The sequence below is a fragment of the Rhodnius prolixus genome, unplaced genomic scaffold (assembly GCF_049639745.1).
Source record: "Rhodnius prolixus isolate KJV_2025 unplaced genomic scaffold, Rpr scaffold_3, whole genome shotgun sequence".
Lineage (NCBI taxonomy): Eukaryota > Metazoa > Arthropoda > Insecta > Hemiptera > Reduviidae > Rhodnius > Rhodnius prolixus.
This window is the reverse complement of record NW_027411603.1, coordinates 32,152,217-32,173,413: the sequence shown is the minus strand read 5'-3', so window position 1 is coordinate 32,173,413 and position 21,197 is coordinate 32,152,217. Positions and strand designations below refer to the sequence as shown.

The following is a 21,197-nucleotide window of genomic DNA, read 5'->3' as shown; positions in this document are numbered from 1 at the left end:
CGGGAAGTTTGTTGGGAGGTGTATTTTTTATTTCACGAATCGACTTGTCATAGCAGGCAGATATGTTATTTTGGTCTTTTATTTGGCGCGTTTTTAACATTTTTTTGAAATTATATAAAGATATATAACAGTATTAGTAATATATGATGCATTGAAGTGTAAGTAGTTGTCTTCTTTTACACACATTTTCATTACCAATATATAAATTAAAATAATTATTAGAAAATAATAACATTTTTTGAAAAGATTATTAATAGCAAACCGCTTTTAATACTTAAACAAAAATTCAAAGAAACCGAGACCGAGACCGAGATATCTCGACGAGACCGAGACCGAGACTTGAGCGACCGAGACCGAGACCGAGATCGAGACTGCATAAAGTCTCGCCTCGTCTCGGTCTCGTGCAGCACTATGTCAAACATGAATCGAATAAATGAATTCGAACTATGTAAGCAAGGTAACTGTTACTAACTACCTTAGGTACAATTTTTTTTTATCGATAACTATTAACTATTCGATTTCAAGCATCAATCTTTCTTTTAAAACATAAATCTAAATGATGTCCTCAAATAAATATTGTAAAAGGGCGATAAGTTGGTGAAACAATTCTCTCAATGATCAAAAATTGAAATATTTCTGGAATCATTTCAATAAATTCAGAAAGTTAACCCAACACTAAGACGAAAAGATGGAAAAAGTTGGGTAGGTTATTGAATTTAGACTAATAAAGTAACCTGAACTCTAATTAGCACAATTAATATAAAAATTTAAAGGAACAAATTAAAATTCCTAAGATATATTTAAATTTAATTTTTTACTCCCGCACACACGACTTAAACGAACTGAAGTTAACAGGCGTTATCGACTACTTGAAAGACTACTAGAACAACGATCTAATCTTTCACTTAATAACAAACGACTGATATACACTTCTGTACTAAAACCCACCTGGATGTACGGTATTGAACTGTGGGGTTCAACGAAACGCTCTAATCTTCGATGAATTCACTCGCATCAGTCTCAAATTCTGCGCACTATCGTTAACGCTCCATTTTACGTTTCCAATTAACTATCCACACAGTCCTGGAAATTCCGTTTATAGGTCAGGTGCACGAACTCGCTGCAAAAGTTTTCATCAGAACTTGCACTAATTATTGTTTTATGTATTTGAAATTATTTGTTCAAAATTTCTGATAATATTTAAAAATTATCTCTAAATTATCATTTTTAATTTAAAATTTTATTTATTAATACTGAATTTAACATTAAATTACATTTATAATACATGACTTTGGCTGTAAGATCAAGGTAAAAATGAAAACTTACTTGTAAGCAAACATAGCAGTAGTACAAAGAACAGTAATTAAAATTTCAACTTCCTTTACTAAATTTAGAATAATTAGATGGCAGAAACAAATATATTTTAATGAAAATAAGCTAAGCTATTAATGCAGGTAGTGATGCAGAAACTTACCTGTCTCTACCGTCAACAAATGTCGGCGAAACTAGTGCAGTCTTCTTGGTGGTCTGCAAAAGTAGTGCTGTATACTGGGTGATTAGCATTATGTTGTGAAGATTAATTACATCCTCAATCCGAGTAACAAAAGCCTCTCCGAGTACTCCTCGAGCGTAATGTGTTCGATTGTGTCGGACTAGGTCGTATCGGACTATATAAATAAGAAATTTTATATAAAATAAAGAATCTAAAAAGAAAAGTAAAAGAATTCTGTTCCTCCTACGGTAATTAGGAAAAATATCTGCCCTTTGTCGTTATTAAGGAATTCTCAATTTGACCCAAATTAATGGAGGTTTTAACTCTTTAAGTCCGATTTCCAAAGACCTGAAGCGTTTTGAGGTTTCATTTCAAAAATAACTTCAGATGCCCTAAATGGGAGGTAAAAGTACCATTGTTGGGAAAAATAGCCAATCAAGGTTAAAAAAGTTACTTAAATTTTAAAATTTCATTTAGTAAAATACGCAAATTTTTTAACAAGATTGCCCAAAAATTACCTCAACCAAAAGGAACAAACGAAATGAAGTATAACCCAAGGCAGCTCAGACCAAACTACAAACAATTTCATCTGCAAAAAGTATAGCTATGTCTATAATGTAACTTGAAATTAATAAAAAACTATTATCATACTATTCTTTATCATTAGCCTGTTTGTATTTATTTCTTTGAATAGAACGCGAGAGGTTTGCTGGATAGCTGGACTTGGCATCGCTGGAAGATCTCAGAGAACTCTCTAAGTTGATTCGTTTTGCGGTCATCGATCGGTTTCGGTTGTCCGCCCATCAGTGGAATGACCCCTATCATCTAGCCCAATTCCAAGGGCTAGCTATTCAGAGTAACAGATGGTAAAAATTTCCTAAGAGGTGAACAAAATGACACCAATACGGAAATAATTCTGTTGTAGAAACTTAAGAATGAGAAGAATTGAAAATAATGTAAATTGATCTAAGTCTCAATCAATTAATTTACTCTATTTATTCCCCCACTATTTAAATAGTGTAATTGATTGGAATTGAAAATTAATAGGTGGTAATTGTTACAAAATAAGTGAAATTAGATTCTTCACTTTTAATTCATTCATTGTTGATGAATTAATTTATGCGGAATTTGATTCTTTTTTTTCCTCAGTGTTGCGGAAAAAGAGTTTCAGTGTTTCACCTCAGCAGGATGGCCCAATAATAGCGCTAATCACGTAAAAGATCCAAAATTCTAGTGCGAATAAAAATCGGATAACGAAAATACGATCTTAAACAGAACGGGTTTAGCTTTTCTCAGTTTTCTGTAAGACAACTCTCACGATTTTGTCTAAACTTTGAGGAATTATCATCACAAACATATTTTTCATTTTACCCAATAATAGAGAAATTAATGCTAACAAGTCTCTAATACAAATAACTACAAAACAAAGTTTGTTCCAAAGAAATTATTCAAGCTAAAGTATTGTGAGATGTTCTCTACATTGTGTCAAGGTTAAATCTTGCGTATATTATGAATTTTATCTAAAACAGAATGTAAATATTTATTTACAAACTATCATACTTTATCAGCACAAAAAATGATAATCTCTTCGCTAACAATATGGACAAATCTGAGAGGTCACATACTTCAATTGACCGGAAAGTCTGTGAATATCAAAGAGGAATCTGTAATTTATTCCTAATAAGTTAAATCAACTTCTTAAAATCGCTTATTTTAATCCTTCATAAGACTTATTTGTACCCTTGACCGGTTTCATACTAGCAAAGAATGATTATCATAAATCGAGGGTGAAAAATTCGACTTAAAATGTTTACGTCTCACACAGAACTTGCAGACAATGAGGGGAGGTTAATGGTTGTAAATGCGTTATTTAAAATGTTAAATGAACAGTAAAACTTTTTTGTAAAATTGGTGAAAGGAAATTAATGTTAAATACTATGAATTTAAGAATTCTCAATGTTTTTTGTAAAAGTAATTATTTAGAATTATAGAATTATTAAGTAGGAGACTTATTTTATTATTTCAGTTATTTTTTAAAACACTGAATTTTATATCTAGTTTTAATATGATATAATTATTTATAATCATAAATTAATCGATTACTGATTAATTATAAATAAATATTGATGAACAGGTGATGCTAATCTAATGTGAAAATACGAGCAACGTGCTAGACTTTTTTTAAAGTGTTTTGGTGAGGTCTTGTTAAATTCGTACGAGTGGATTTGTTATTTGGATCTGTCTTTGGCTTTTCTCCCATTTCAGCCTATTTAGGTATATCCAGCACGACCGAAAACTAGTTAAAATTAGCACCAAATAAACCTAATGAGGAGAATATTGAATAATAAAATTTAGAACAAAAAATCTTAATTATTAATCACAACACCCTGTTAACTAATAAATGCGATATAAATAGTTCAATTTTTATAACGCTTACTAGTCATAAAATGAAGGACGAATTTAAGAGAACAAGACCTCTATTAAACGAAGGTCAATATCACTTAAAATGTTTTGTAATGAATTGGAGGCTGTAAACAAGAAGTGAAACAGTTTATGAATACCACTTCCTCTTAATCAATTATTCTTTTGGAATTTAAACAATTTTTTTATTTTCTTTTCGGATACTTGAGAGTTTTATTTAACTCATAGTGATTGGAGCAATAATGAAGAGGGATTATGTTTATTTGACTTCAAAAATAGAATGCCGCAATTACCGTGAATTACCATGAGTGCTATTTCAATGAAAGAAATCCAGCGGAGTAAAACGTCTTTCAGTTAAACAGGATCGGAGAATCAGAAAAATAAGGGCTAGGTAGGATTTTTATTAAGTTTGTAGAGGTGTACCTAAGTGCCATACCTTATCCAAGGCCTGAGCGACTTCCAGAAAGACACTGGAACAGTAACTTTTTATTCTCTAAAGCAGAGGAGATGACAGTGATAACTCTGAAGCCTTGTTTGATAGTGGAATGTTTGGTGCGGAATCCTCATTGATGAAAGGGAATAATGTTATTGGAGTCAAGAATTTGCTGAACTCTTTTGAAGAGGAGCTATTTTTTTAAAGATTATTAGAGAAGGTAAGAAGTAAGTTTACAGGAATTTTTTTCTGAAATAAGATTGGGTGGCCCTTATGTTACTAAATTTAAAATAAATGATGTAATTTATACAATCAAACCCAAAGATCATTGATTAATGTGTAATAAGAACGAGCCGGAAACATTATTTCACCTGTTTATGAGTTACCCAGTCTATGACCGTTTCAGAATCCCACTACATATAAACAAATATAATAATCCTAAAGAAGAATTTTGCAAATTAATTAATAATTTTGAAGAGAAAAATATGTACGCAATTTTTAATTATTAAATAAAAGTGTTAAAAACTAAGATCTAACACTTTACAAAGTTTATATAGTAAACATGAACTTGGAACTCCTTTCTAACAGATAAATTGCATCTTTATACAAATAAAGATTGAAGTAAGCTTACAGATCTATAGGACTTGGGGTTGTTAAGGAGCTTGTTGGGCTTTAGGAATCATGGTTATAATGGAACGTCTCCATTTAAAGCCATTTCCAGGTTAAGTCAAACCGTCTTTTATTGTAGGATCCAAAAATAAATAAATTAATTAAACTTAATAATGACTGCATAACTGTAATTAAAAAGCCATTACAACTTGCATTAAAGCAATAAACTGTACTAAATGGGCAGTAATGATTCCAAGAGTGATTAAAAGAAATGAACAAAAATAAACAGAAATTAGATCCAGAATTTAGAAGGTGACCGCAACACAGTAAAGAGGTCAGGTCTAAGGAAACCTGTTTCTGAAGCGCGGAGGACCAGCCTACAAACAGACATGAATCTAAAAAAGAAGAAGTGGATGAAGAAAGGCAACTCTTTCAAAGAGCCCGTACAGAAGTGAATGATGCGCCAGCAAGGTGTGCCAATCATTCGTCACATTCATTACTTTTTGTTTAAAGCAAAAACAAAAAATTGTCGAACAATCGTAATTTTCTTGATTATTGGAATATCAAGAACTTTATCTGATAAGAAATGATCTTCAGAATTATATCGCGCTTTAAAAGTTACGATTTTTTATAATTTTGATTGCGCAATAGGTAGGTTGGCCACTCTGTTTTTCAATATCATTTCACATTGCTAGAATAACAATTTACAATTTATTATATTTATTTATTTATTGATTTATTAAATAAATTATTAAAATTTATTTTATGCCAACAGAACTCATATATTTATACGAATCTATTTATATTATATATAGGCCATACAAATAAGCTATTTCATAATGAATTAGGAGTGCACGGTGTCTACTGATACATCTGTGATAAACCAGAATTTACAAAATGGAATATTGCGAAACAATAAAAAACATTATGGCAATCGTGGAGGCCATACAGTTAGCAGCTGCTGGTACTGCTGCGTAGGATGCGATCTCTTCCACGCGTCTGCCGGCAAACGGCCGTCTGCTAATTATAATTCTATTTGAAATTGAGATAAAAGAGAAAGCAATAATCAACTGGACAACTTCTTCTATCTAAATGTGTTTAACAGCATTTTCAAAAAATAGAATACTGTTTAGAAAAAGTAAAATAAAGTATGATATTTGTTCGAATTTGGGCTAAAAACTTTATTGTGTCATCACTGTTGGCAAGTGAGCTAAACGTTTTTTTTTTTAAATTTATTTAGCCATTTACAATCTGTATAATACACTATACAATAAGTAAATAGGGAGATAGAAGTATAGAGGCGTGAAAGGCAGGAGGAAAGAAACTGCCCAGCGGCAGCACTTTCTACAGGATATTAATTTTAGGCCTTCAGACTGCGAGGAAGTCGCGGGGCCACTGGCGATTCAGTCGGCGAGGAGGATTGTCAGGAATGTCAGAGGAGGCGAGAGACTGTACTAGAGGATTGGAAAAAGTGGAGAGAGCCGTATGGAATTTTTGATATGTAGTTTTGGCTAATTGGTGTATGAAGGGGATGTTGAGGTCGTTGTGTAGAGTGAAGTTAGTCACGTAGAAAGGAGCGTCAGCTATCTGTCGAAGTACTTTTGATTGAAATGTCTGTACTGTCCGTATTTTTGTAGGTTTGGCTGAACCCCACAGCTCTAGCACCGTAAGTCCACACAGGTTTGAGGATAGTACTCTATATTAAACGTTTGAGTTCAATGGGTAATTTGGAGCGTCGTCCAAGAAGTCTGTAAAGTAGTTTCGCACGTTTTGTCATTGCTTGTCTTTTAAGTCTAGTGTGTGGGTTCCACGTGAGTCGCTTGTCTATGTAGAGCCCAAGGTAGCGCACCAGATCTGTATAAGGAAGAGGATTGCTATTGAAGAGGACGAGCTAAATGTTAAATTTGTTTTTTTCTTTTTAAGATTTTAAGGCGCGTCAACATCTAAGGTTATTGGCGCCCGGAGCTTTTCTCAGTGCACTGCCGGCCTCCGGACAGTGTTCTCTGGTTACAGACAACACTGTCCATCACCAGACTGCAAGAAGCTCCTAGGAAGAGAAAATCTAAGGGTCAGCAGCTGCATTCGAACCCGGGACCTCCGCGTGGGAATCCAACGCTAACCGCATAGCAAATCCCTTCCCTTTGAAGTTACTGCAATTTTTGGTTTATGAGTTACGGTGGGTTACATAGAAATTAACAAACACAAAGGTGCCAGATGATGTAGTAAAAACCACTTTTTAAAACTCAAAATGGAAAAAATCTAACTAACAATTTTGTACTCGACATAATTTTTACCCTAATCAACTTAAGTTTATTTGCTATTTTTGTTAAAAATGAACTGTTTTTTTGAGTGCAAATATACAGTAATAAATACGACGAATTGAACTAAATAGATTTGTGCAAAAAAAAATAACGTAGGGATCTAATTTTTTTAAATATAAAAATCACTTTTTGCCTCTCTACGAGGGTCGTTTGAAAAGTCCGTGAAAAAATAAAAACTACTTAATTTTTTGGGGTAAACCTTTTTTATTTTTCAACATAGTCTCCTTTTAGGCTTATATACTTCGTCCAACGCTGCTCTAGTTTGTTGATCCCTTCCGAATAATAGGATTTGTCCAAGTCTGAAAAATAGCCATTCGTTTCTGCAATCACCTCCTCGTTTGAATAAAATCTTTTTCCCGCCAGCTATTTCTTCATATTGGGGAACAAATAGTAGTCCGAGGGAGCCAAGTCTTGAGAATAGGGGGGATGTGAAACGAGTTGGAACCCTATTTCCATTAATTTTGCGACCACAACTGCTGAGGTGTGAGCTGGTGCGTTGTCGTGATGGAAAAGGACTCTTTTGTGGGCTAATCGTGGGCGTTTTTCTTGCAGCTCGGTTTTCAAACGGTCCAATAACGATGAATAATATGCACCTGTAATAGTTATACCCTTTTCCAGATAGTCGATGAGGATTATTCCTTGCGAATCCCAAAAGACAGTCGCCATAATATTTCCGGCCGAAGGAACGGTCTTCGCCTTTTTTGGCGCAGATTCCCCCTTGGTAACCCATTGTTTAGATTGTTCTTTGGTCTCAGGAGTGTAGTGATGTATCCATGTTTCATCCACAGTGATGAAACGACGCTTAAAGTACTGCGGATTCTTCTGGAACAGCTGCAAACCGTCCTTGCAACACTTCACACGATTTCGTTTTTGGTCAAGCGTGAGCAATCGCGGCACCCATCTTGCGGATAGCTTTGTCATGTCCAAATGTTGATGCAAAATATTATGTACCCGTTCATTCGAGATGCCCACAGCACTAGCAATCTCACGCACCTTCACTCTTCTGTCATCCATCACCATATCATGGATTTTATCAATGATTTCTGGAGTAGTGATTAAAGTAGTGTTTAGTCAACACACGAAATTCTTTTTCGTCCATTTTTTGAAAATCACTCGACTTCCTCGATTCAAACGAATGCCAAACACAAAGAAATAGACCGATCTGGCTGAAACTTGGTGTGTGTTCTTCCAAGAGATGCTACTAACTAAACATAACCTCGATACGCGCCAGTAGTGCTATCTCTCTGACTTGGCACGGACTTTTCAAACGACCCTCGTAGATCTGTGTGCAATTTAAGTTCATTTCCGCACTTTTAACCATGTGGTAAACTCCAATTTTCTATACTGCCGTAAAGAAAAAATTATTAACAAAGAGTTGCAAACGATGTTAAGTCAAGCAACATCAAGAGCATGAAATCAATTGGCCAGGCCTGTAGAGAGTAACGGTTAAAAGAAGCTGCCAGCCATTCTTGATTAAACAAAAGCAAATGGTCCTTGAATTTCATTTAAGTGAACTAAATAATAAATCGATAAGTTATATAAACAACTAGAAGATAAATAATGTATGCAATACTTTGTCAACAAAAAAAGAAATAAAAAAATAAATTAAAACAAACTAATAATAACAATAAAAGTTTTGATTTGAAGTTTTTTAATTTTCTCACATTCGTATTTAATGTTTTAGGACTCCGTGGGAATTTTTATACTTTTGTTTACAGATAAATAAAATAGTTCAATGCGCCCACGTGAAGTTAAAACAACTACTACCAACTAGTTTAGAGCTGATACAGTGATATCAACTACAAAATGTAAAATAGTGACATTAAATATGGAAATAAATAAATAAAAAATAGACTATAAAATTGTGAAACGTGGTTATACTATAATTTAAAGTCAGAGAGACAACTGAATAACTATTACACAATGTGATCACTAATCAATTATTTCACTACCGATTATTTAAGTAAATATTGTCAAGATGCGATAATTTATTTCTTATATCTGTGAACGAAAGCTTTCAAAATCAATCAACAAGAAAAAATACTTTTTTAAGAGATAAAAAAAGACAAAAGTATATTAGGTAGTATTTTTTTTTTATTACACTTATTTCCAATAATAAACGGTAACACAGGCATAGTTGGAGCTCAACTGAAATTATTGTCAAGGCAGGGTCAGCCTGAGTGTGCTATTATTAATTTTCACCTCTCCAAAAAATGAGCTCTACGTACTACTCAGAACAAGTTTTACGAAAGAATCATTAAGAACGAGACGTAGAACAAAGAAGAATCTTATGTAACCGCTGAATTCTTGTATGTTCAAATCCTATTGGAGTTGGAATATGAGTGTGCAATTATTACAGGATCAAAATTTTGGGCGTTAAGTACTAATCTGAACAAGTTTTACGGAAGAATCTACAAGAACGAGACGTAGAACAAAGAAGAATCTAATATAGCTGTTGGATTCTAATTAGGTAACCTCTAATTAGGAGCTGGAGTATTTTACAAGAATACAGGAACTTTTTCCTTACGAAGGATTTTCATTATCGCAAAAATTCTTAAGAAATTATTTAAAAAATAAAAAATACGGATATGAAGCTAAGGAATTGGTTCAGTTAGTACGCAGAGACCTCCGTTTTTAACCCAGGATTATTTCATTCCTCCTAGAAGCCTCTACAAATCACTGTCCAGATATAGTGTTACCAGCTGCGAGAAAAACGCTATTCGCAGGCCGGCCGGCAAGAGCTCAAAGTGCCAATGACCTTTTAGATGTTAAATAAATAAGGTATTTTATGTAGAATTTGGACCTGCCATATCAGTATTCATGCTACGCTCTGTATCGGTACGCTTCACGTATAGCATACGCTCACTCAATACGCTAACTGAATAAAAAATCAGCTGTCAAATCACAAACAACTTTCTCTTGTTGCCATTCTCTAGGTTCAAGTTTAAACATGAATTTTTGTTTTTTTTAAAATTATTAACTTTTACTAACATTGCCCAAAATTTATACAACAGCTCATTTAACTAAAGTGGCCATAATTTTAAAAATAACTTAAAAAAAAAAATCCGAAAAATTATTCAGTCAAAGTTATTGATCTTCTTGCATGCACAGTATATTTACAAAGTTTAGGGGGCAATCGAACGAAGCATTTCGTAAAAAAAAGTCAAAGATAAGTGAAAAATTAGTTCAACAAAGCGGTATTTCCTTAAATAATGAAATTTCCTTCTAACACAGAATCTCAACAACTCATTTAACCCTTCTTAAATATTCATAAGAAACATTATCGTACAGAAATGGTACTTTAGAGAGATACTAATAAATATTTCCTAATTTACATTCTTTGTCTTTCTATTTTTAAATTGTTAATTTCCGAGTGCAAATAGGATCTTCTTTCTCCTCACTTAAACATATCGACGCTGGAATTCCACAGGTCAGCATTCTGGGTCCTATTCTTTATTCGATACACTTCAAACATATCAACTCTGCCTAATACGCAGATAATCCCATTTTACTGTCCACTAATCATGATCCTTTAATAACTCACAGAAATCTGCAATCACATCTCACCTCATTAGAACAGTGGTTCAAGAAATGGCCAAAACATCAACTTCACTCTTTGTCGGATTACTGATCGTCCAGTCTTTTATAACCTAACACCTCTACCAGTAGTGAATGTTGCCCGCTAACCTTAGGCTTTACTTAGACCGAAAACTTTCTTGGAATTCCCTCACTAGACTAAAAAGAACAGAACTAAACAGATGCTATCGACTACTTAGAAAACTACTAGACGATAGATCAAAACTCTCTCTGGGCACAAAAGACTAATTTATACTTCTATTTTGAAACCCATTTGTGCTTTTGGAATAGAGCTGTGGGATTCAACCAAGCCTCCAATCTCCAAAGGATTCAATCTCTTCAATCTAAAATACTTCGAACTATTGCAAACGCTCCACTTTAAGCCTCCAACCTGAGTATATACACTGACCTCAACATTCCTTTTGTAACCCAAGTTGCTAAAACAAGATACAGAAAACTCCACTTCAACCTGTAATCTCATATAAATCCTTTAGTATTAAAATCTTTCTTCAAGAACTCTTCCTGATAACCCGACAAGACGCCTTAAGAGACAGTGGCCTCGTGATCTCCTCTCAAGTGAAGAGAGCAACTAACAGTCTAATGTTTTAGAGTGTTACCACTGGGTAACTTCTCCATTCGCATACTTCTGTTATTCATAGTTCTGTTATCCCTATTACTTATAGCGCCAACGCGCTGATTGTAGCAAAAATAAACGCAAAAAAAAAAATAAAATTGTTAATTATAAAAAATTAACTGAATGTGTTCAGTATTGATGCCAGAAATGTAATATAAAACTGCACTACAGAAAACAGATCGGCAGTATTAGATTAACAGAGAGTTTTACTTTACATTAAAAAGTGCATATACAACCAAAAAAATAACAGACGATATTTATACGTTTAAAAATGCACTCCTGTTGGCATTAAAATTTAGAATAATCTCCAAGAATAGCCTCTGCAGTTTACTGATGACTAAGTGATAACAGTCCAATATCAAGAAGATATGAAATATGTATGATGAGCAAAGTAATAGAGGCATACCAAAAATGGGGTATAAAGATAAATTTAGCAAAAAAAAAACTGGGTATATGTCGACAAGAAGATGAGAAGATCCTTAATTTAGAAGACTCTGTCATCAGTAAGGATACTTCAAGTAAAAAATGATGCATTGCTAAAGAAATTGAAGCGCAAAAAGAGCAATTCAGCATAATGAACCCCGTAATATGGAGCGGAAATATTCAAAAACAGTACCAAAAAATACGTAGTGGCTTGGTACAAAGTATACTACTGTATGCCGCTGAGACCGGACCAATAATAAGGCAATAATAAGGCTTTAAGGGAAAAGCCACCGAGATGGATTACTGGAGGGGCTTTCAGCATGGCTTAAAAGAGTAAGAAACGAACAATTAAGAAAGAAAATGAAATTACTGCAAAAGGCGGAGAAAAAGAAACTTAGAAGTTACGGTCATATAAACAGAATAGATAAATGGAAAAATGGTTAAGGGAAACTAGAATGGGAAGCCGAAGGACGAAGTAGAAAGAGCAGACCCAAGGAAAGCGTCCAAGAAAGCCTCCACGAATATAGACTGAGAGAAGAGGATATCCGGAATAGATCCAGTTAGAGGCTGAAATTAAAGGAAATATTTGGTTGCAGGATAAGTTCAGTACACTGGGAATTCCTTAAAAAGAGAAAAAGAATACTCAAAAGAAGTTAATCGACTGACATCCAGGGATTGAGGATGGAAATGGGGCCCGTCCCACGTAGATCTCAAGGTCAAACAATCCCATATCATGAAATAAATCTCAAGTAATTTATTACAAACTATTTGGTTCAATGCCACAAATAAAGGCATGCGCTAAAAACTGATAAATGTCATCCTCTATCGTTATGGCATCGCTAAATAACTTTAATTAACATTTCAAAAATAAATAATAAATTATTATTCATAACGAAAGATAATTTATCATTAAATATTACATCCCGTACATTAAGAAAACTAATGAGCAAAAAAAGAAGAAATTATCAGATGCCCTTGAAGTCAATTAGAAGTACTGTTGTCTGAAGATACAATAAGAACATTGGAGGACATAATGAATTCAAAACATGGCCCTTGTATTAGTTGGAAACTGATGCGGAAACAGATGACATGAATAGAATGTGAATGATTAGGCAATAATGAATGATAAAAGTAACTGAATCTAAGAGAGCGAAATTATGAACAGAAATTATTAATCGCAAACATAAAATCTTCAATCGAAAAGCGTGTAACGGTACCTAATTATAATACTAGACAGCAAACACATGGTTGGCAACTCATAAAAGCAATCTGGGATGCTGATAAAGACGATCTTACACGGCAAGATGGTAATGCAGCTTTGCACTTCCACGTACTGCAAGAAAACTCACATCCTGCTCAAATCCAGGAAATCTAAAATGGATTTTCGGATAAGAGTGGCAACAATTGCTATTAAAAAAAACTGCTATTTCTCTTAACTCTGTGAGAAAGGAGTATAGCAATCGTGCCGATTACAAATTTTGAGTTTTACACCGGAATAACACATTTTGAGGTCTCATGAACAAGATAAACAAAAATGGATTTTTACAAATACGTAAAGGTATCATTTTCGAGAAAAAATTGTTGTTTAAAACCTCAAAATCTTTCAATGAAATGGCATTTCCGTTCACTAATTTTCTTTACAGTATGGATTTGAGTTACTTATTCTTAGGACTCAAGAGTGGTGGCTAGCCACCACTGGGCAGAGACAGGCAAAGGAGTTCATCCCGGGCTATTTGCTAAGGCTGAGTGCAGAATTAATCCGTCAAGGCCGTGGGGGGCTATTAACTGGCCACTGCAGGCTCAGAAAACACATGCATCGCATGGGCCTGGCAGATGATAGCCTTTGTAGGTTCTGTCAGGAAGAGGAGGAGACGGCACTGCACGTGTTGTGTAAGTGTGAGGGGCAATGTTATGTTTATTATGTTATTATGTTTTTCTTTAAGCGCTGATGCATCATCACTCCTATCATCTCTGCTATCATCTATTCTCACAGCTCCGTTGTGTACGTACTCTAAGGATGTTTCTTCTCGGATAGGAAAAACCAAGGCCTGAGAGCTTTACCCAGGAGCCACTCTCCAGAATTAAGAGTCTGATTAAGCGGACGGATCTGGAGGGTGAGCTCTAAAGACGTGGAGCCACAATAGATCCATAGGGGTCGCGGTGGGGTAGGCCTTAAGGCCGCCCTAGTTTAATCTATTCTATTCTAAAGATTCATTCAATGAGAAACAGAGAGTTAATTTGCAGTGAAATGTTGAACATGGCGCATGACTTGGAAACGTATTATTTGTGATTTGTTTTGAGATAAATATTTAAAAAGATACAGTACAGTGCTGTCACGTATTGTTTCAGTGTGAGGGGCTTGTCTGGCTAAGGGTACGTTCACAACGGAACTGTGAGTATAGATGATAGCAGAGATGATAACTGATAGAGTAAAATATAATCGCTGATTAAGTGTGCACAACGGAGCTGTGATACATGCAACATGTCCAAGTAGTGAAGAGGCAACAAAATGGTATATTTTAAAGAAAAAACGCTTTAGAAAATATCATGTACATCCCATTAATAAAAAACGAAGTACTTTGGGTTAATTTCACCATTTATACAAGGAACTTAGAAATTATCCGGATCGTTTTTTTGAATAAGTGAGGATGGGTCCACCTACATTCGACTATATTTTAGAAAAAATAAGGTCAAAATTAAGAAAACGTTGGAAAAATTGTCATGGAAATCCTATAACCATAAAAGAAAAACTACTGATTACTTAAGAGTAAATTACCTAAGGGTAAGTAATGGTTTTATTGAGAAAAAACAAATAAATACACATAAAAATAAATGTAAGCACGATTTAAAAAACAAAATATTGTTTAAAAGTAAATAATAAAGTAATAACAAAAAATAATGAGTTAAGACAGCACTAATTAATTTTTCTACGTCCATTTTGAAGCTCCGATACTGAAGTTCAGCTAGCAGAAAAATGAAATATTTAATTCTATCATCTGTGCTCGTTTATACCAGCGCGTATGAGTCACTAGTCGCTGCTTCGTTGTGCACGCTCACATTCGAATGTATCATGTTTTTCTTTAAGCGCTGATGCATCACTCCTATCATCTCTGCTATCATCTATGCTCACAGCTCCGTTGTGAACGTACCCTAATAATGTTACTTTTCGGGGAGGAAAAAACCAAGGCCTGTGAGCTTTACCCAGGAGTCGCTCTCCAGGATTGAGAGTCTGATCAAAATGAAGGGTCTGGAGGCCGAGCTCTAGAGTAATGGGAGCCACAGTAGATCCAAAGAAGTCGCAGTGGCGTAGGCCTTGAGGCCTCCCTACTAGAATCTTAATCTAACGTATCTTTGTTAATATTGAATTGGGAAGTCCCATACATATCACTGAATTGAAACTTTAAAGTTGAAAGTAAATTCTAACTAACCCGCCCTTCCCGAAATGAATTAATCCAATATAATTTATTTAAAATTAAAATTGTAGCACTCTTATGCGCAATAAGTATACCAACTTTAATTAGAATCGAAGGAGTCAATCAACAAACTTTGGAATCAACAAACTGATCAAATCAATTCTGTAAAGTGATACTTTCGGGAACATGATTTTGTTTAAAAGTTTATTGTTGGGTCTGATTACGGTACCTAAACCTGATTTCGAATTTAAATGTCCGGCGATATATTTTATTTTATTATATTTTTTAAATTATACTCAATTCACAAACACAAATTAAGGATTAGAAACAGCGACTTCCCTGCTGAAGCTGGGCAAGGAGCAATGAAGATTTTTTTTAAATATTTTTAATCAAATGATATGTACATCAAATCTTCATTTTATTTTTCATTTTTATTTGAATTAGAAGTCTCAATAGATTGATTTTTTTTTTTTTTTATGTTAACTGCAAAGTTTAGTTCAGGGGTCCCCAAACTTTTTACCCAGGGGGCCAGTTCATTGTCCCTCAGACCGTTGGAAGGCCGGACTATAAAACAAACTATTTTAAAGTAAAAACAAAACGGGAACAAATACAATATTTCAAATAAAGAACAAGTAAATTTAAATCACCAAACTGCCCAGTATTTCTGTGGGAATTATGGACCTGCTTTTGGCTAATGAGATGGTCAATGTCCGGTTTAGTTTTAGTGCTTTGCCTTTCTTTCCTACTTCTGATGTTATTTTACACTGTTTTCGGAGCCGGGACGCGTGCATCTCGCGTCATTGGAAGTAGCACTGTACATGAGCGACGCAGCGCTTTGCGGCACAGCCACATATAGTGCTCCTCCTCTCACTGACCACCAATGAAAGAGATGCCTCTTCCGGAAGTGCGGTGAGGGCCGGAAAAATGTCCTCAGGGGGGCCGTAGTTTGGGAACCCCTGGTTTAGTTAGTACAATGACATTTATTCAATGAAAAATACAGAAAACCGGCCCATTTTCAAAATAAACTTTTTTTTGGGGAAGATTTTTGTCGAAAATTTGTCACCATTGCAATACTTTTTCTTGCCTATGTTTGAAATCTGACACAATTATATACTTAGGTGACGTACAAATTATTCGCATCACGAATCAAATCGTAGACAAAGAAGAAAACTTTCATTTTGAAGAAACTGATAACTATGAAACTTGATCATCATTCAACATGAAGCTGTTGGACCAACCAAATGGAGGCTCCCTATTTTATAGAACTCCCTCAGCATTAAAAAGATGTATTAAAAAAAAAAAAAAAAACAGAAATAAACACCTTATTATCCAGGATTAGCTCTAAAATTTTGTTTGTGCTTATTTTTAACTTAGGGATGAGCAATTGACAATTTCCAATTATCATTTATTACTTTACGCACATAGTAGATAATAGAAAAAACATTTCTTGCTGTGAGTAGAGCCGATAGACAACATGAACGGGAACATAATGAAATATTGATTAAATAACTCGAATTCTGTTAGAGTAAATATTAACAAGGTTCGAGCAACAAATTCCTAAAATGAAACTCTTTAATGAGTAGTTTTGTGTATGAATCGAAATTAGATGCTAAATGGATTAAACAATTTGGGTAATTTGTCTCTCAAAATTTGCAGACTTTGGAATTTAAAAAAAGGGCTAACTTTTAGCAATATACGTAATCAGCTAAAAAGATTTTCAGCCTGCAGAAATGTTATTTTTACTAAATTATCTGGAAAATATTTATAATTTACAATTTTAATTATTAAAAATAAAAACAATTAAAATCCATGGCAGCAAAACAATGATCACAAAATGGAGGAACAGAAAAACAAATTAAATTAAAAGAAGTAACTTTCTCTAGAGACACAAAACGTCAAAAAATTAATTCACAAAAAGCACCCACACAAACACACCTCTAAGACGCAGCAAACTTCACATGAACAGCTGACACTATAAGGTAAAACTTATTAACACAATAGTACACTGCGCAAGCGCCCGTCTCTTACTGACTGAAATATACATTGAGCAAAATATTTAGCCGTGGAATAGTAGAGGAAGTACTGGAGGGGTAATGGTAGACAACAAAGTAATGGAGTGGGGGGAGCAGCTAACAAACTGGCACCAACATGCACCAACAAGCACGCAGGTTTGTGTTTGTTTGTTTTTGTTTTTTTTGCTGGTTTTATTCGTTTTTTTGGTTTGTTTAATGTTTTTCGCCTAAATTTATATCTTCGTGATAACTAGACGATTGAAACCAAGAAAGCTAATATTGAGAATAATAAATTGTACGTCCACAATCTACGAAATTATCCAACAATACGATACACTGACACGCTAAAAAGTATATTCCTTAACCTGTCAAGTGTGTTTCATTGACGTGTATACTCGTGAAAAATATAAAATTGCCATTAACTATAAAAACTCGAAATTTTAATAAAATACAATAAGAATTTTATTAGGTGGGATGTTTCCTTTATCTTACCAATAGAACTGAAGGTGGGAGTCAGCCAAATGATAAGTGGTTGGTACTTGTTTGGTCTCCGCATTAGAGATTGGGAATTACGCTCACAAATAGAAGCTCTCAACCCTTGTGCAATGCTGTTTCTACCTTAGAGGTTCAGAGCTCAGTACGAGCATGATTTCATTTTGCACAGAATTCAAAGCTCTTTTCTTCCTTGTAAAAGCTCTTGTGCGTCCCTAGTTAACTAGGCAATGCATACGTGAAGCGGTGCAAGATTTTGAATGAGCACAGAATGCTTAGTAATCCTCAAGCCCTTAGAAATTGCAGAAAAAGTCGCTTGCAGTTACCATATTACGACTATTGTTTTGTTCTGCGTTCGACGTGTATACACGTCATTATCTGATTTTAATTCCGCTCACTGTGGGGGGTTTTTTAAAAACTAAATTCCACGCTTAACTGGTTCTGACAACCGAAATTTGATTATCTGAAAAATGGATAAATCAAAGAACTTTTCAGACACAATGTTAAGAAAAGATGGTAACTACATTAAGCATTATGATACTGCCGGACAGCTAGAACTGAGAAGTATCTGCCTCTAAAATTTCAAACGTCTTAAATATAGAGTGGAGATGACAAGTTTTCGGCTGTATCTGCATCTTCGTTCAACATAATTAGCTATCCGAATTGTCCATTTGGCCAGTAAACTCTACAAACTGAGTGACCCACAGGTACCCTTTGAATTTCCTCAATAGAACCTCTTCACCAGCTTTTAATTTAAGTTGTTTGTATTAAACCATTTCAATTTCAAATTCAAAAGTTTTAAATTCAAAGCAAAAGCACGAACAGAAAGAAAATTGTAGACAAATGTATTCAGTTCGTTAATAAAACAAATTTTGATAATTTACGATTCTGTAAATTATTCAATTTGAATGTATTATATTAGGTATTTTATTCTGATTGTTATTAATTACTCAATATTGAAATACTTTAATCTGATTTACCTAACTCGATTCAGTGCATAATTATTGAATCTAAGACTAAAATGAATGTTAATTTCTTTATACTTATAAGTTATAAGTATGCGTAAGTACAAATCTCTCGCCGCTCCATCCACATCCTGAAGCAGTTTAATACTTCCCGTCACCTTTTTCCAATTAAGACCCGGCAACTCCTAGTTTCCACTCTAATTGTCCCCCATTTCGACTATGGTTGCTTAGTGTAAGGTCTTTCTGGTAATATTGAAGCTAAGCTCAACCGCCTCTCATGAACTGCTTCATAAGATTTATTTTCAGCCTTTCCAGAGACTCTCGCATTTCGCACTACTACGATGAGTTGAAGTGGCTTTTCCCCTGTCCTACAGCCGCCAGTATTTTTTGGCTTCATTCCTTTTCCAAGTCATCCAATCTCAACAAGACCATCTTATATTTTCCAACTCTTCAAGTTCAGATTCTCGATCCAGACCCGTAATACTAGATCTCGTTCCTCCGATCTCTATATTTCCTCATACCGTACTTCATCCTTCTATACATCCTTCCTAATACGCGCTACCTCTCTCAGGAACTCCTTACCTTCATCTGTCCGCCATGCTCCTACCCTTTCCATCTTTAAATCCCTTGTGTTCAATTATCTCCTTTCTACCCAGCTTCCTTCGAAACTTTAATTGAATTCATTTATTTTCTTAATTTTAGTTTCTATTTTTTGTAAATACTTATTTTTATGTACAAATATTTAAAATACGGACCAAACCAATAGGTCTCCAATTGGACATGTTTTTATTCTTAGGGGACAATAGTCCCACGATAATTAATTTATTTTCTATTATATTCTAATAAAAATCATTTTTTACGCAAAATACAATCCAAATCAATAAAGTAAATTAATAAAAATGAACAGCCTTTGGAGTTCTAAAAAGTTCTCTTCGATCAAAGTCGATAACAAATACTGCGCTTAATTAAAAGATCCAACCATTTTATTGTCCTTTATGGCCAAAATCTCAACAATCCTGAAGTCAAGCATTTTCAATTAAACCTTTCTGGACATATTTAACATGTAGCCAGTACGGTTTACAAAAGATAAGCTGTTCAAACCGGTCTCTAAATGAAAGAAGTAGCTGATAGTTTTCTGTGGCCGACCAAACATTTCTTTGAGGGAGAAAAACGCTGCAATTTCTCAATTTCCTCGAACTGCATCCGTCCACGCGATTAATACGCGTTTACATATATTCTACTGGCCTATTTGCGGCCATTATTTTATCATTATTAAGTTTCCTTTACAATAAGTATTTGATTAGTTTGACGATGTTAGTTGTAATAAAACAAAAAAAGTTACTATAATTTGCTGGGTAAAATAACTAACTTTCGATAAAACCAACTAACTAAATTCCATTATTAAGTTACTATCACTAGAATAATAACGTGAATTTAAGAATATAATCTAATAGTGTTATTCTAAACGTAGAAAACTAAAATACCAATAAAAGAAATTAAGTACTCGTAATAAAAGTCAGCGCCTAGCGGTCTGCGGTGGTCTTAAAATAAAACAAAGATAAACGTATATGAAAGATATCGTAAGAATGTTTATCTTTTAACGAGCAAACAAACTAGGTTGGCAATACTGATAAAAGCGCTCCCACTAGGTGAAATAAACAAATAACAAAGCAAACAGTTAGTGATGGATGTTTTTATCAGAGGAAAAGTGGCTTTCACTTTCATGATTTTCTCATGAAAACCAAATCATAGAAAAAACAAACTTTTTTACTTTTCTGCAATCCAACAAATCATCCATTTTAAGAATTCGCGTAAGGTAACTTGAGAACATATCGAGGCGGGGGACCGCAATTTATTGATTTGTATTGGATGTGATTGCCGGCCTTAGCCTTGGGTTACATTTTATTATTTAATATAAAAAAATTTATCGTAAAGTAGTTGGCTATTCGCTTCCGTCCACGACAACTGATCAGAAAGACGTAAAGCACGCCTGAAATGAAAGGCATTACTTTACCGTTTATTAGTTATTCTTAAACGCAAATTTTATATTTATAATCCAATTTACTATAAATATAATGTTCTTATCTTTTCAATTAGATCTACTTCCTCATTCTGTAGTAAATATGTTTAATAACCCATTAAATTTATTGGACATTCTTTTTATTTAATTATTATTATTTATTTATTTTGTAATTTACAATCTGTATAAATATATACAATAAGTAAATAGGATGTAAATCTGATGAACTGGTGCGGGAAGAGCAGGAGGAGAGAAGCTACCCAGCGGTAGCACTGTACTGTATCTTTTTAAATATTTATCTCAAAACAAATCACAAATAATACGTTTCCAAGTCATGCGCCATGTTCAACATTTCACTGCAAATTAACTCTCTGTTTCTCATTGAA

The 21,197-nt window shown here is 34.1% G+C and overlaps 1 protein-coding gene across 8 annotated transcripts in view; it reads right to left on the bottom strand.

Moving 5' to 3' along the window:
• The window catches only part of spri (Src homology 2 domain-containing protein sprint), a 577,619-nt gene that overhangs the window by 295,514 nt on the left and 260,908 nt on the right, over positions 1 to 21,197 (bottom strand). Inside the window, exons 1-2 of one of the 8 annotated variants that reach the window (XM_074124872.1) lie at positions 17,258 to 17,369; positions 1,475 to 1,667 (exon numbers count right to left, since the gene is read on the bottom strand). The exons of the other annotated variants lie outside the window; for them this stretch is intronic. Coding sequence (XP_073980973.1) covers positions 1,475 to 1,563 — 89 coding nt within the window. The 5' untranslated portion in view covers positions 1,564 to 1,667; positions 17,258 to 17,369. Of the gene's footprint in view, positions 1 to 1,474; positions 1,668 to 17,257; positions 17,370 to 21,197 lie in introns of those variants that run through there. 8 annotated transcript variants of the gene reach the window in all.